Genomic DNA, 13,498 nt, shown 5'->3' on the forward strand with positions numbered 1-13,498 from the left:
ATGTCCCTTGTGCCCTGGAGAAGGCATGAAATTATCCTGGTTACTGGCAAATATTAAGCTTCACTATAAATTAAAAACTTTGCATTGTGAGCTATATGTCATTTAAATCTAGCACCAAGAAACTAATCATTTTGCGGAAATCAGTATAAATTTTTGATCATCAAAGCTAAGTATCAGACCCTGAACTTTAGTTAGCTCAGCGAAGCAGACCTCCATTTGAGATCTATCAGTGGCTAACCAGCCCATTTTCACTGCCTCACCCTACTTTAATTCCAAGAGAATATGATTTATTCTTTTATAACAATGAGCAGATATTCATATATCAAAGGGTTGACTTAACCAGCTATTAATTTCAAATAAGAATTGCTTCAACAATTATAAAATAATGGATTTAATTTTTAAAATTCTTCCTCTCAATTGTTTTTTACCTTAAGATAAAATTTATCTAATGCTGATTTGTTATCAATGCCAATTTCCTTATACAAGGTAAAAATTTCAATAAATGAAATTAGTTAGCAGTGTTTGTATATTCAAATAAATGTGTCTGGAGAAATAAGAAATATATTAGCAGTGTTCCATTCACAATATCACAGAAGGAATTATGAAACCAACTTTCCATTTTTCTTGATGAAGAGAAACAGAGACTCCACTTATTTACTAGACATCAATTTTAAATGCACTGATTTTTCTTTTGATGTATAAAACATTTGAAAACTCAGCCTTGTAAAAATGTTTTTAAATACAAAAAGGCTAATATAAACTCCTGTACCTGACCAAATGTTTTAGAATGTTACTCTATGGAATTTTCAAGTCCAGTCAAAAAGAAATTTCAAGCTAGAATTCAAGGGAATTTACATTTCCAAGTGGTAAATGTAAATCAAATTCCATGGATATCAAGGTTTTTAAATCATTAAATAACTTTACCAACATCATTATTTAATTTATATATTTTATAATTGGTAAAGAGAAAATATTTTAACAATAATTTGATACATTTTCTTTTAGGATAAGATCTCTTTATAATTCAGGAATTACCCTACAATTTGATGATTATGTCAATGACAACAATTTGGTATTTTGCATTTCTATTTTAATCCAAAATATGGTTTCACTTTTTCATAAGCCACACAGCCGATGATTACTGCAGGAAGCAACTTTATGATGTTAGGGGTGATGCCCCTAAAAAATCCCTTTTTTCCTTCTTTTTTATATATTTCTCGAATGAGTTGAATCATTGGTGTTGTTTCCTTTTCTGCCAGGGCTGTAAATTAAGAAAACCAGTGTAATTCAATATTTAATCATTAGATGTTAATATAGTCCAGTGATAAATAAGAATTTATGAAGATTGAAATTACTTCAAAGTATACACTCTCCTATCTATAGGATACTCCTGTGCTGTCCAATATGGTAGCACTAGACAATCATGACAATTTAAATTAATTAAACTCAAATAAAACCAATAATTCAGTCCCTAGGTTGCACTAGCAAAATTTCTAGTGCCTGATAGCCATGTGTAACTGTGGCATCCGCACTGGACAGCACAGATATAGAATGTTTCCATTATAGCAGAAAGTTCTAGTGTACAATGCTTGAAAACCTTTCAAGAAGGACCTCAGAGGAGCATCTGGAATGGGGTATGGCACAGATAGTTGGACAGAGGGAGGATGGGTGTGGGATGGGTAGATTTTCCAACTGGATGAGAAGGAAAATTAAATCCAAAAGTCTGACTAAACAGAGAATGTGAAAGAATAACCATTACCATATGACCCCTTAATAGGTTATCAAGAAGGTTAATAGGAGGGTTATGAAGGTTTTTCTTCTTGAAGAGGACAAAGGTATTTTCTTAAAATATAAATTCCTGGGGTTGGCACTGTGGTGTAATGGGTAAAGCTGCTGCCCGCAGTGTCAGCATCCCATCTGGGTGCCGACTGGAGTCCCAGCTGCTCCACTTCTTATCCAGCTCTCTGCTATGGCCTGGGAAAGCAGCAGAATGGCCCAAGTCCTTGGGCCCCTGCACCCACATGGGAGACCCGGAAGAAGCTCCTAGCTCCTGGCTTCAGATCGACACAGCTCCAGCCATTGTGGTCATCTGGGGAGTAAAACCAGCAGATGGAAGACTCTCTGTCTCTCTCTCTCTCTCTCTGCCTCTGCCTCTCTGTAACTCTACTTTTCAAATGCACAGATAAATCTTTTTTTTTTAATCTAAATTCCTAATATTTCACTCTGAAGGGAGCAAAACAGACACCCTCCCTAAGTATATTGGAATAAAAAACGATTGAGTTCAATTCCACAAATTTATTAAGTTCCTGATACAAAATACCGCATGATGGAAGAGCTAGGGGGGAGTTATATGTTCAAATGGGGTAAGTATTAATCAATATGAAGAAGGCAAAACCTCCTCTATTGATCTGCACAGCACTTCCTAATTGTAAACGTCTTTTTTTTTTTTTTTTTTGACTGACAGAGTGGACAGTGAGAAAGGTCTTTCTTTTCTGTTGGTTCACCCCACAATGGCCACTGCAGCAGGTGCACTGTGCCAGGAGTCTCTCCCGACCTCCCATGAGGGTGCAGGCCCAAGCACTTGGGCCATCCTCCACTGCACTCCTGGGCCACAGCAGAGAGCTGGACTGGAAAAGGAGTAACCGGCACAGAATCTGGCACCCCGAGCGGGACTAGAACCCCAGGGTGCCGGTGCCGCAGGCGGAGGATTAGCCTATTGAGCCGCGGCGCCGGCCAACTGCAAACTTCTTAAAGAGATCACCACTAACTGAAAGAAATCGGGAGAGTTCTACACAAAACTTTGGTGAAGACATAAAATGTAAATTCACAAGAGGCTCCATCCAATAATACAATAAATTCAAGATTCATGCTTTAAATCAGAGCTTTTGCTTCACCATTTCTACAGTTTTTGTTTTTGAAATCTTTAATGTATACTCACTTAAAAACTACTTTTTAACTTAGTTATCATTACTTCATTAAAACAACAACTCACCTTCAGCCTGCATGCGAGTTCTAATGAGGTTCAGAGGGAAGCTGGCTAATTGGCCACAAGTGTGAGATAATGTACTGCAGCCCAGCAAAATCATTAGCCCAGGATCTACGGAGTTTTCTGCATAGTGGTCTAGCCAATAATTCTTCAAAAGCTAGCAGAGAAGACAATAGTAAATATTCTTTAACTGCCATACAATTCTAAATGAGAGAGCTCTTCAGTACAGAAGGTCTATGCCTGCCTTTGTTTAAGGGATTGGTATACAGATGTTTTCAAATAAATGTATTTATTCAACCTCAGTTCAAGTTCTATGTTTGTGTCTTTCTGTATGCTTTGTTAACTTTGCTTATCTGTTTTTGTTTGTGACGATATTCAAACACATGAGCAAAACCCTGGAGAGTTTCACATAGATTAATAGAATGTTGGGGCCGGCGCTGTGGTGGAGCTGGCATTCCATATGGGCACGGTTCGAGTCTCAGCTGCCCCACTTCCAATCCAGCTCTCTGCTATGGCCTGGGAAAGCAATAGAAGATGGCCCAAGTCCTTGGGCCCTTGCACCCATGTGGGAGACCTGGAAGAAGCTCCTGGCTTTGGATTGGCTCAGCTCCGGCTGTTGCAGCCATTTTGGGAGTGAACCAACAGATGGAAGAGCTCTCTCTCTCTCTCTCTCTCTCTCTGCCTCTGCCTCTCTGTAACTCTGCCTTTTAAATAAATAAAAAAAAATATTTAAAAAAATAGAATGTTGTAGATAGGAAGACTACACAATCTACTCTAGGTGAAGAAAACCACATTTTCTTTTTATAAAAGAAAGATTAATCTTTCCAAATTTGCCTTTCCTTAAACAGAAGTGGCTAGAAGAAATTATTTAGAAATAGTGGCTTTACCAAGACACTCTGTCAAAAAAAAAAAAAATGACCTAAATGAAAGATCTCCGCGAGTGAGATCCCAGTGGAAAGAACAGGTCATCAAAGAAGGAGGTACCTTTCTCTGAAGGGAGGAGAGAACTTCCACTTTGACTACGACCTTGTCTAAATATGATCAGAGTCGGTGAACTCAAAAGGCTTCCATAGCCTTGGCAACTCATGACAAGAGCCTAGGGTGATTACTGATGCCATAAACAAGAGTGTCAATTTGTTAAGTCAACAACAGAAGTCACTGTGCACTTACTCCTCATGTAGGATCTCTGTCCTTAATGTGCTGTACATTGTGATTTAATGCTATAGCTAGTACTCAAATAGTATTTTTCACTTTGTGTTTCTATGTGGGTGCAAACTGTTGAAATCTTTACTTAATATATACTAAACTGATCTTCTGTATATAAAGAGAATTGAAAATGAATCTTGATGTGAATGGAAGGGGAGAGGGAGCGGGGAAGGGGAGAGGGAGCGGGAAAGGGGAGGGTTGCGGGTGGGAGGGAAGTTATGGGGGGGATGGAGAAAGCCATTGTAATCCATAAGCTGTATTTTGGAAATTTATATGCATTAAATAAAAGTTAAAAAAAAAGTGGCTTTAAAACTTCACTTAGTGCTTTCAGAACTCTTCATTTATTAAAGGATACAACTTTACCATTATGTATTGGTACAATTATTAAAATGCATAATTTGTGCTTCTGAAAAAATGAACTTCTTACTCCTGCACTACTACAGTCATCTAATGATAAAGACAGAAATGTGCCAGAGCACTCTGGTGTGAAAGCAGAAAATACTGAACTGTAGAAATTAAAAAACAGAGAGAGCCCAGCATAAATAGCAGCAAAAATTTATTTTAATAGGATCACATAAGTACGAATAGGAAAAGAAATACATGCTATAAAATGCTATAAAATTATATAAACACCTACAGAAATATAATTATACTTTTTACAGTGCTAAGTACAATTAGCCAACTTTTGCATGACGGTGGCACTACTCGCCAAAAATACTGCTGGGTTTATGCTTTTAGAGAGCTGTCCTTCCCAGATTAAGAATGATTTAAGTTTCTCTAATCACGTACTCTCAATGGTTCTTATGACCAAATGGGAACTATCACAATGGTTTCCCTGAAAAATAAATGATCATAAAAGTGAAATGATGGGCTGAAAAGGGGGAGGGGTGCCCTGGAATCTCCTTGGTCAGTTCCACCCTGTCATGGTGTCTGTCCTATCTCCCTGCTGCCCCTCCTCCCCAAACCCAATTACTCCCCTCCTCAGCTCTCACTTTCACAACAAGTGTAATAATACTTCAGTTTTCTGAATCCTACCCATACATCAGAGTCATCTAGGCAGTTTAAAAATCTGAGTCCTAGGGCTGTCTTTGAGGTATTTAAATCAGAATATCTCAAGATGTAGCCCACAAAACTTATTTTTTTTAAGGAACACAAGTAGGTAATTCTGCTATGCATCCAGAGGTGAGAACCACTATTTAACCAAAATTTAGGTCTGTAGTTATTATTATCAAAAACTAATTCACAATAAAAACAAGTAATTATTAGAGTACTAGATATCTAGTACATATATATGTATCTAATGATAAGTACAAACCAATTCAATTCTCTGTCACAAGCTACCTTATAAAAAGTAATTTATGACCATATTTTTAAAATAAAACTTGTTGGACAACATCTTCTAATCTAACATATAATGTCATATTATGATAATAAACTCACCTCATAAACAGCAAGATCTAAGCCTGCATATGGTACGATGCCCAGCATGTTAGGGAGATAACCCTTGAAAAATGTTCTGACACCTCCTTGTTTCAGAAGCTTCTTGCCACAATCAGTGATCCCTGAATACTCTCCTGTTGTAGCTACTGCCAACCTGGTCTTCAGTACCTAAATGTGAAAGAATATAATAAAGATATATTGATCAGGTCCACCCAACCCATCTAGCAATCCTGTCAGCTATAATATTCATATTTCCAAATTATTATATAAATAAAAAAGAAAGCAATCATAAACATAAATTAGTTTTTTAATAATGATTTTTTAAACATTTCTTTCTTTCTTTATTTGAAAGAGTTACAGAGAGAGAGGGAGAGACAGAGATCTCCTATCTTCTGACTCATTCCCCAAGTGGCTACAACAACTAGGGCTCATCCAGGCCAAAGCCGGGAGCTTCGTATCTCTCTCTCTCTCTTTCTCCCTCTCTAATTCCCTCACTCCCTCTCTACTTTTCAAATGTAATGTAAAACATTTTAAAATCTTTTTGAACAAAGAAACATAACTCAGATGAACATCTTTTGAATGCTCAGTCACAGAACCCAGATAAATTTTCACCTTCTCCCGTTGGCTATTCCCTGCTTTCAGTTTTTCAAGTCGTAATTCCTTAAGACAGCTCTAACAGGAGTCAATCTCCCTTAGTCTTAACAAGTCAAGCAATTGTTATCACTTCCCTGCATTATGGAAATATTTTCCTATTTCTTCAGTCTTTCCTACCCTAAAAAAAATTATCAAGATTTCAGCCTCCAAAGTCTTATTATTTAAGGAATTAAAACTAAATTTCTTAAAGTGCATTCAAGAACCTTTCTGATCTGACCCTAACACTTCATTTGTGTTACTGTCCAATCCCAATAGAAATGTCTACTTTTTGAAATCTCCATTCTTTTGTTCAAGCTGTTATTTCCACCTAAAATTCCCTTCCTTATAATCTCTGACTGACCAAATTCTAAACCAAGCTTTCATATTCTATTCATGATTCTCATGAACTCCCTAGGTAGAAATAATTTCTCCCCTTTAAATTCCCATAGCAATTTATATTGATATCTCTTCTAGAATTCGTATTTCCTATTTTACATCATTACTGTTGTACATGCTTTATTCATCCTGCCATACTCTAAGCCACATGACAAAAATCCTTCTCTGACTGTTCTCAGGATCCTGCAAAGTACCTAGAAAAAAATGCCTGCAACTTATAGAGTAAGTAATATAAATCTGCCTGGTTAATGAGTAAGTATTTCTATCAACAAATCGAATAACCTTTTTGGTCTATCTATAATGCTGTGGAGACCAACTGACATGACATAAAATTTAAATTCTGTAGTTATAAAGCTATTAATTTTACAAAATATCGATCTGGAATTCATTTATAAGAAGTTTCAATTTTCATTAAAAGCATGACTTTAGTTAAAAGTTTATAATAATACATACCTCCATGGGATAAATACAGGTCTGGGCAGTTGCTCCAGCCAATGAACCAGATATAAATCTTTGAAGAATTCCTATACGAGTATCATCAAAACTAAGCCATTTCTTATACTGTATGAATAAAAGTGTTGAAATGTATATTACTAAAGTGGAATATATAGTTTCTAATTTTATAACATTAACTAAGATAAAATTATATTAAAAAATTATACCAGATACCCAATATTAACACAACCTGGTAGAATGTCTGATTTTTATTTTTATGAAATTAATTGTCCAGTAAGTAAAACCCCTCTATTAAGTCTTCTTTTGCCTTTTCTCTGTATAACAAGTCAACAGTAATGTTAAATCACTTAAGCATATTTTTGAATGTTTTATTTCATAATAGAAATGAAAATGACACAAAGGGGACAAGGATTATCATTTTTTAGCACTATATCTTATACATGGAAGGCACTTAGTGTTGTCTGGTTATTGGATAATCAGGAATAGTAACCTAATGTTGGAGGCTCTATTTGTTACAAGGAACAATACATCCCGGTTAGCTCAAGTTTAAGGTAGGTTATTATAAGAACCTATGTTGAAAAGGGGAAGATGGAACTCTAAGCCTAATAGTCATGCTTCAGAAGGATCTAAAGGGGCCTAATGGGTAAAGCCACCGCCTGCAGTGCCAGTATCCCGTATGGGCACTGGTTCAGGTTCCAGCTGCTCCATTTCCGATCTAGCTCTCTGTTGTAGCCTGGGAAAGCAGTAGAAGATGGCCCAAATCCTTGGGCCCCTGCACTCACATGGGAGACCCAGAAGAAGCTCCTGGCTCCTGGCTTCGGATGGGCACAACTCCAGCCATTGTGGCCAGTGGGGGAGTGAACCAGCGGATGAAGGACCTCTTTCTCTCTGTCTCTCCTTCTCTCTCTATGTAACTCTGACTTTCAAATAAATAAAATAAATCTTTTTTTAAAAAGGACCTAAAGTAAGGAGTTTCATGGAGATTTAAACTGGAAAATCATTTAGTATCCAAGACAGCTCTAGAAAGCATGCGCTCTGGCTACTTTCGAAGCAGGATGATTTTGTTTGCCTTTTCTGGTGACTGATGATCAATGTGATTCAGCTGCTCTCTATGATCTAACTTTCTGGTTCTCAAATCAGTAACTCCCCATCAGAAAGTATGATTGCTCCAGTTAATTCAGAGGGACTGCTATCTGTTCCCAGTAACCATTATGTTCTTTTAGGAACAGGGTTCACTCAACTACAGACTACCATTCTCCCTTTCTCCCTTGTAGTTAGGTTATATGGCTAAGTAATTAATTTTGGTCAATGAGATATGAGTGAAAGTTGAGTGTACACACCTTTTGCAACATCACCTTGAAGATGCTTGTCATGTACTCCTCCTCTTTATTCTGCCTGGGAAAAGGCAAAGATCCTTTGAAGCCATGTGCTGATGATGATAGTTACATAAGCCCTGCATCACTTACTTCTATCTTATTTAAGCCACTATGTTTTGGAATCCCTTTGTAACAACTGCTTAGAATGGATCCTAACAAGCACAGGAATCAGTTTCCGGATAGAAGGTGCTGCCACAATGAAAACCTAAAATATGTGGTACTGGCTTGTTGAGGCACAGGTATTACAGGTTAAGAAGGTGATTATTATTTTATTTATTATTTTTGTTATATTTGAAAGATAGAGAAAGAGAATAATATTCCATCTAGTTGACCCTCCAAATGCCTGAATCAGTTGGGGCTGAGTCAGTCCAAGCCAGGAGCTAGGAACTCAATCCAGGTCCCCGACATGGGTAGCAGGGACCCAGGTACTTGAGCTATCACCTGCTGCCTCCCAGGGTGTATAGTAGCAGGAAGCTAGAAGTAAGAGGAATGGAGCCAGGACTTGAAAAAGACACTATGGTATGGGATGTGGGCATCCAAGCAACATCATAATTGCTGCACCAAATACCCACTCTCATGACCTTTTTAGTGCTTTATAGGAATGCTTTGAGAGAACTGCCTCCTGTTATTACTTGGAAGATAGATCACATGCTTTTCTGAGTATAAAGTTTCAGAAAAACTAGTTGGGCAGCCACAGAGTGTTGGTTAGTGTCTCCCGCTCTCTGCTGAGTTTAGCAAAATCTATGAGACATGAGCTAAAGTATCTCTCTATTTTTCTGCCTCAGGACATTCTCTGAAGCCAGTTTGCAAGTAGAGAGGGAAAGTAAGAGAGCTCATCCCATAGAATTCTCTGTCTAGCCTGAGAGTTAAGAAATGTGGACTTCAGGTTTGATAGAGTTACTTGCTTCTCTACACTATTAACATTGCCTATTAAGGGTGTTGTTGTTCAATTTCAATTTGTTTTTTCAGTTGTTATCAAAGTTGCCTGCTACAAAAATGGGGGAGACAGGCAAGCAGGAAGCAGGTGTGAAGAAAGACCAGGCAAAGAACATTGAAATAGAATAGAACATTGAAATAGAATAAAACATTGGAAAAGATCTTTGAATATGAATATTCTCGTGTGGTGTTAACTGGAAGAAGACAATAAGTGAAAGACTTTTTTTGCAAGAATTGTAGTGCTAGAAAAAACATAAGTGTAGCTTACAAAATCTTGGTGTTTCATTGGTATACAATACAACTCTCAGGCCCCCAAACCTACGCAGGATGAAAGCTGGCCAGGGTAGACACTTCTGGAGCCACATCACATCTAGACCATTCACATTACCAGAGCCTCACCTAAAGCAAAAGCTTCTATCTCTTGACTTTCTGCAGCAATGCCTTCTCCAAAGCTGTAGGAAATCATCCAGCTCAGGCGTCTGGAGCAGGTAAATTACCCAGCAGCAACTCCAATGTGAGACAGGAGCTGGTAGATAAATGCCTCAATTTCCTTCCTTCAGATAGACAATTTGGGGAGGCATTTCGTATACTTCATAGAGATTGCAGCAGGATGAAGCTTCTGCTGGCTGCAGCCAAAACCTAATTTATGCAGCCTTATATCAAGTTTTCTTCTCCCTCTTCATTGTCACTACTTCCTTACTCCTGCTTCTTCCAAAATAAACAAACTGCAGCCATGGGGCCATCATCATAGCACAGCAGATGCCAGCACCCCATATCGGAGTGCCAATTTGAGTCCCAGATACACTGCTTCTGTTCCAGATCTCTGCTAATATGCCTGGGAAGCAGCAAATGATGGATCAAATACTTGAGTGCCTATTGCCCACGTGGTAGACCTGGATGGACTTGTTGGCTTCTGGCTTTGTTCTGGGCAAGCCCTAACTATTGCAGCCATTCCGGGAGTGAACCAGTAAATAGAAGATCTCTCTTTCTCTCTCTTTCCTTCTCTCCCTCCCTCTCAAATAAATAAATAAACCTTTTTAAAAACTACCTGCATCTAGACTGCTTTGAAAAGGCTCCAAACTAGGATAACTGGTGTCACTTCAAAAGTGATCCAAGAAAGCCAGTCTGCTGTTGTTATTAGAACCAAATCAATGAACAGTCAAGTGTAACAAAGACCCAATGCATAGCAGGAAATAGGAGGTGAGCCTATAGCACATTGTAGAATTACAATTACTAAGATTCTTAGTCCTGGTGGCTTGGGATGAACTACTGGTACAAAGGAAAGTATTACAGGAAAATTCACAAATACATGGATGTTAAACATCATACTCTTTTTTTAAATTTTTGACAGGCAGAGTTAGAGAGAGAGAGACAGAGAGAAAGGTCTTCCTTTTTTACATTGGTTCACCCCCCAAATGGCCGCTATGGCTGGCACACTGCGCCGATCCTAAGCCAGGAGCCAGGTGCTTCCTCCTGGTCTCCCACGTGGGTGCAGGTCCCAAGTACTTGGGCCATCCTCCACTGCCTTCCCAGCCACAGCAGAGAGCTGGACTGGAAGAGTAGCAACCGGGACAGAATCCAGCACCCCAACCGGGACTAGAACCCGGTATGCCGGTACCACAGGCAGAGGATTAGCCAAGTGAGCCGAGGTGCTGGCCCAACATCATACTCTTTAACAACCAATGGGGTGGGGCCAGCACTGTGGCACAGCAGGTAAAGCCGCCACCAGCCGTGCCAGCATCCTATGTGGGCGCCAGCTCAAGTGCTGGCTGCTCCACTTCAATCCAGCTCTCTGCTATGGCCTGGGAAAGCAGTAGAAGATGACCCGAGTGCTTGGGCCCCTGCACCCACATGGGAGACCCAGAGGAAGCTTTGGATTGGCTCAGCTCTGGCCACTGCAGCCATTTGGGGAGTGAACTAGTGGATGGAAGACCTCTCTCTCTCTTTCTCTCTCTCTCTCTCTCTCCACCTCCTGCCTCTCTCTCTCTCTCTCTCTGTAGTTCTGTTTTTCAAATAAATAAATAAACCTTTTTTAAAAAGTAATAAAAATCGGGCCGGCGCCGTGGCTCAACAGGCTAATCCTCCGCCTTGCAGCGCCGGCACACTGGGTTCTAGTCCCGGTCGGGGCGCCGGATTCTATCCCGGTTGCCCCTCTTCCAGGCCAGCTCTCTGCTATGGCCTGGGAAGGCAGTGGAGGATGGCCCAAGTCCTTGGGCCCTGCACCCCATGGGAGACCAGGAGAAGCACCTGGCTCCTGGCTTCGGATCAGCGAGATGCGCCGGCCGCAGCGGCCATTGGAGGGTGAACCAACGGCAAAAGGAAGACCTTTCTCTCTGTCTCTCTCTCTCACTGTCCACTCTGCCTGTCCAAAAAAAAAAAGTAATAAAAACCCCCAGAACCAGTGGGGGGGAAAAATGGGTCAAAGAGAAAGTCAAAATGGACTTTTAAAGAATCCTGACACAAATGAGAAAGAAAACAAGACATATAAAACCTTATAGGCATCAAAGGCAGTACTAAGAGGGAAGTTTATGGAAATAAATGACTAGATTAACAAAGAAGATAGATAGCAAATAAACAATCTAACTTTACACTGAAGAAACTAGAACGGCAAGCAAAAAAGAAGTCTAAAGTTAACATAAACAAGAAAATAATAAAGACTAAAACAAAAATAAGTCAAATAGACAATGGAAAAACAATAGACAAAATCAATATAAATAAGTCTTTTTTGATAGTGAAATTTACAAAGCTTTAGGTAAACTAAGGAATAAAAGACAAGACTCAGATGACTACAATTAGAAATGAAAGGGGGGGCATTATAATTGATGTCACAGAAATAAGGACTGTAAGAGACTACTATGAAAAATTATATACCAACAAATTGGATAACATGGAACAGACAAACAAATCAAAAGAAAAAAATACAACCTACTAAAGCTGAACAAGAAGATACAGAAAGCCTGTTTAAACAGACCAATAACAAATAAGGAGATTAGATCAGTAACCAAAAACCTCCCATATGGCTTCACAGATGAATTCTACCAAATATTTGAAGAAGTAATACCATCAAAATCTCAGTGTCATTATTTGTACAGAAACAGAAAACAAAATCCTAAAATTTATATGAACAAAAGACCCTGAACAACATGTCAGTGTTGAACAAAAACAACAAAGCTGGAAGCATCAGACCTCCTAATTTCAAAACACATAATAAAACCCAACAGCCCAGAGAATATGGAACTGGAATAAAGACAGATAGCTACACCAAAGGAATAAAATAGGGAGCCTAGAAATAAACCCATATATATAATCAACTGATCTTTGACAAGGGTTGTATAAGTTCCTGATCTATATTTTCTCTTATTTAGTAGGTTGCCTTTTCCTTCTACATATTGTTTGTGTTGTTAGCAGAAGCTCCTTGTTTTATTGTATTCCAACTGTGTATCTTTTCCTTTGTTGTCTGTGCTTTTTGGTGTCACAGGCAAAAGGATAGGTTCTTCAATAAATGGCATTGGGGAAACTGAATATCCACATACAGAAGAATGATATTGGACCCTTATCTCACAGAATAAACAAAAAATCAACTCAAAATGGATTAAAGACAAACATAAGATCTAAAACCATAAAACAACTAGAAGAATATGGAGAAAATACTTCTTGACATTCATTGTGGTCATAAATCTTAGCTGAGTGCAACTATAGGCTGAACCTGTGAGTCTTCCTAATGAATCCCTGAACCTAAGGGTAATTTTATGGACCCTGAAACAGTCTGAAATTTCAGTTACTTTATTTACACCTTTTCAGCTATGACAAATGACTTTCATATTTGCCTCATATTTGCATGGCTACATTTTTTATATAATTCTATGCATGCTAGGTATAAGGCCTTCCTTTCTCTCCTAGCTACAAGGAAGTGTATTATCATATAAATAGGTTGCAGTCTATTCATTTAAAAAATAATAGTATACACTCATAAATGCTTATGTTAGCTAATATTCTAAACACTTTATATACATGTTAATTCATTGAATTCCCCAAACAATCTTAATCATTATTCCCTCTATTTTGAGTT

General features: G+C 38.5%; 1 protein-coding gene across 1 annotated transcript in view; it reads right to left on the reverse strand.

Moving 5' to 3' along the window:
• Window positions 1–1,085: 1,085 nt before the first annotated feature.
• The window catches only part of LOC133759163 (mitochondrial adenyl nucleotide antiporter SLC25A24-like), a 69,815-nt gene continuing 57,402 nt past the window's right edge, over window positions 1,086–13,498 (reverse strand). The window contains exons 7-10 of the mRNA XM_062190115.1: window positions 7,115–7,222; window positions 5,633–5,800; window positions 2,993–3,143; window positions 1,086–1,261 (exon numbers count right to left, since the gene is read on the reverse strand). Of these exons, the coding sequence (XP_062046099.1) occupies window positions 1,086–1,261; window positions 2,993–3,143; window positions 5,633–5,800; window positions 7,115–7,222 (603 nt within the window). The remainder of the gene's footprint in view (window positions 1,262–2,992; window positions 3,144–5,632; window positions 5,801–7,114; window positions 7,223–13,498) is intronic.

The sequence above is a fragment of the Lepus europaeus genome, chromosome 5 (assembly GCF_033115175.1).
Source record: "Lepus europaeus isolate LE1 chromosome 5, mLepTim1.pri, whole genome shotgun sequence".
Taxonomy (NCBI): domain Eukaryota; kingdom Metazoa; phylum Chordata; class Mammalia; order Lagomorpha; family Leporidae; genus Lepus; species Lepus europaeus.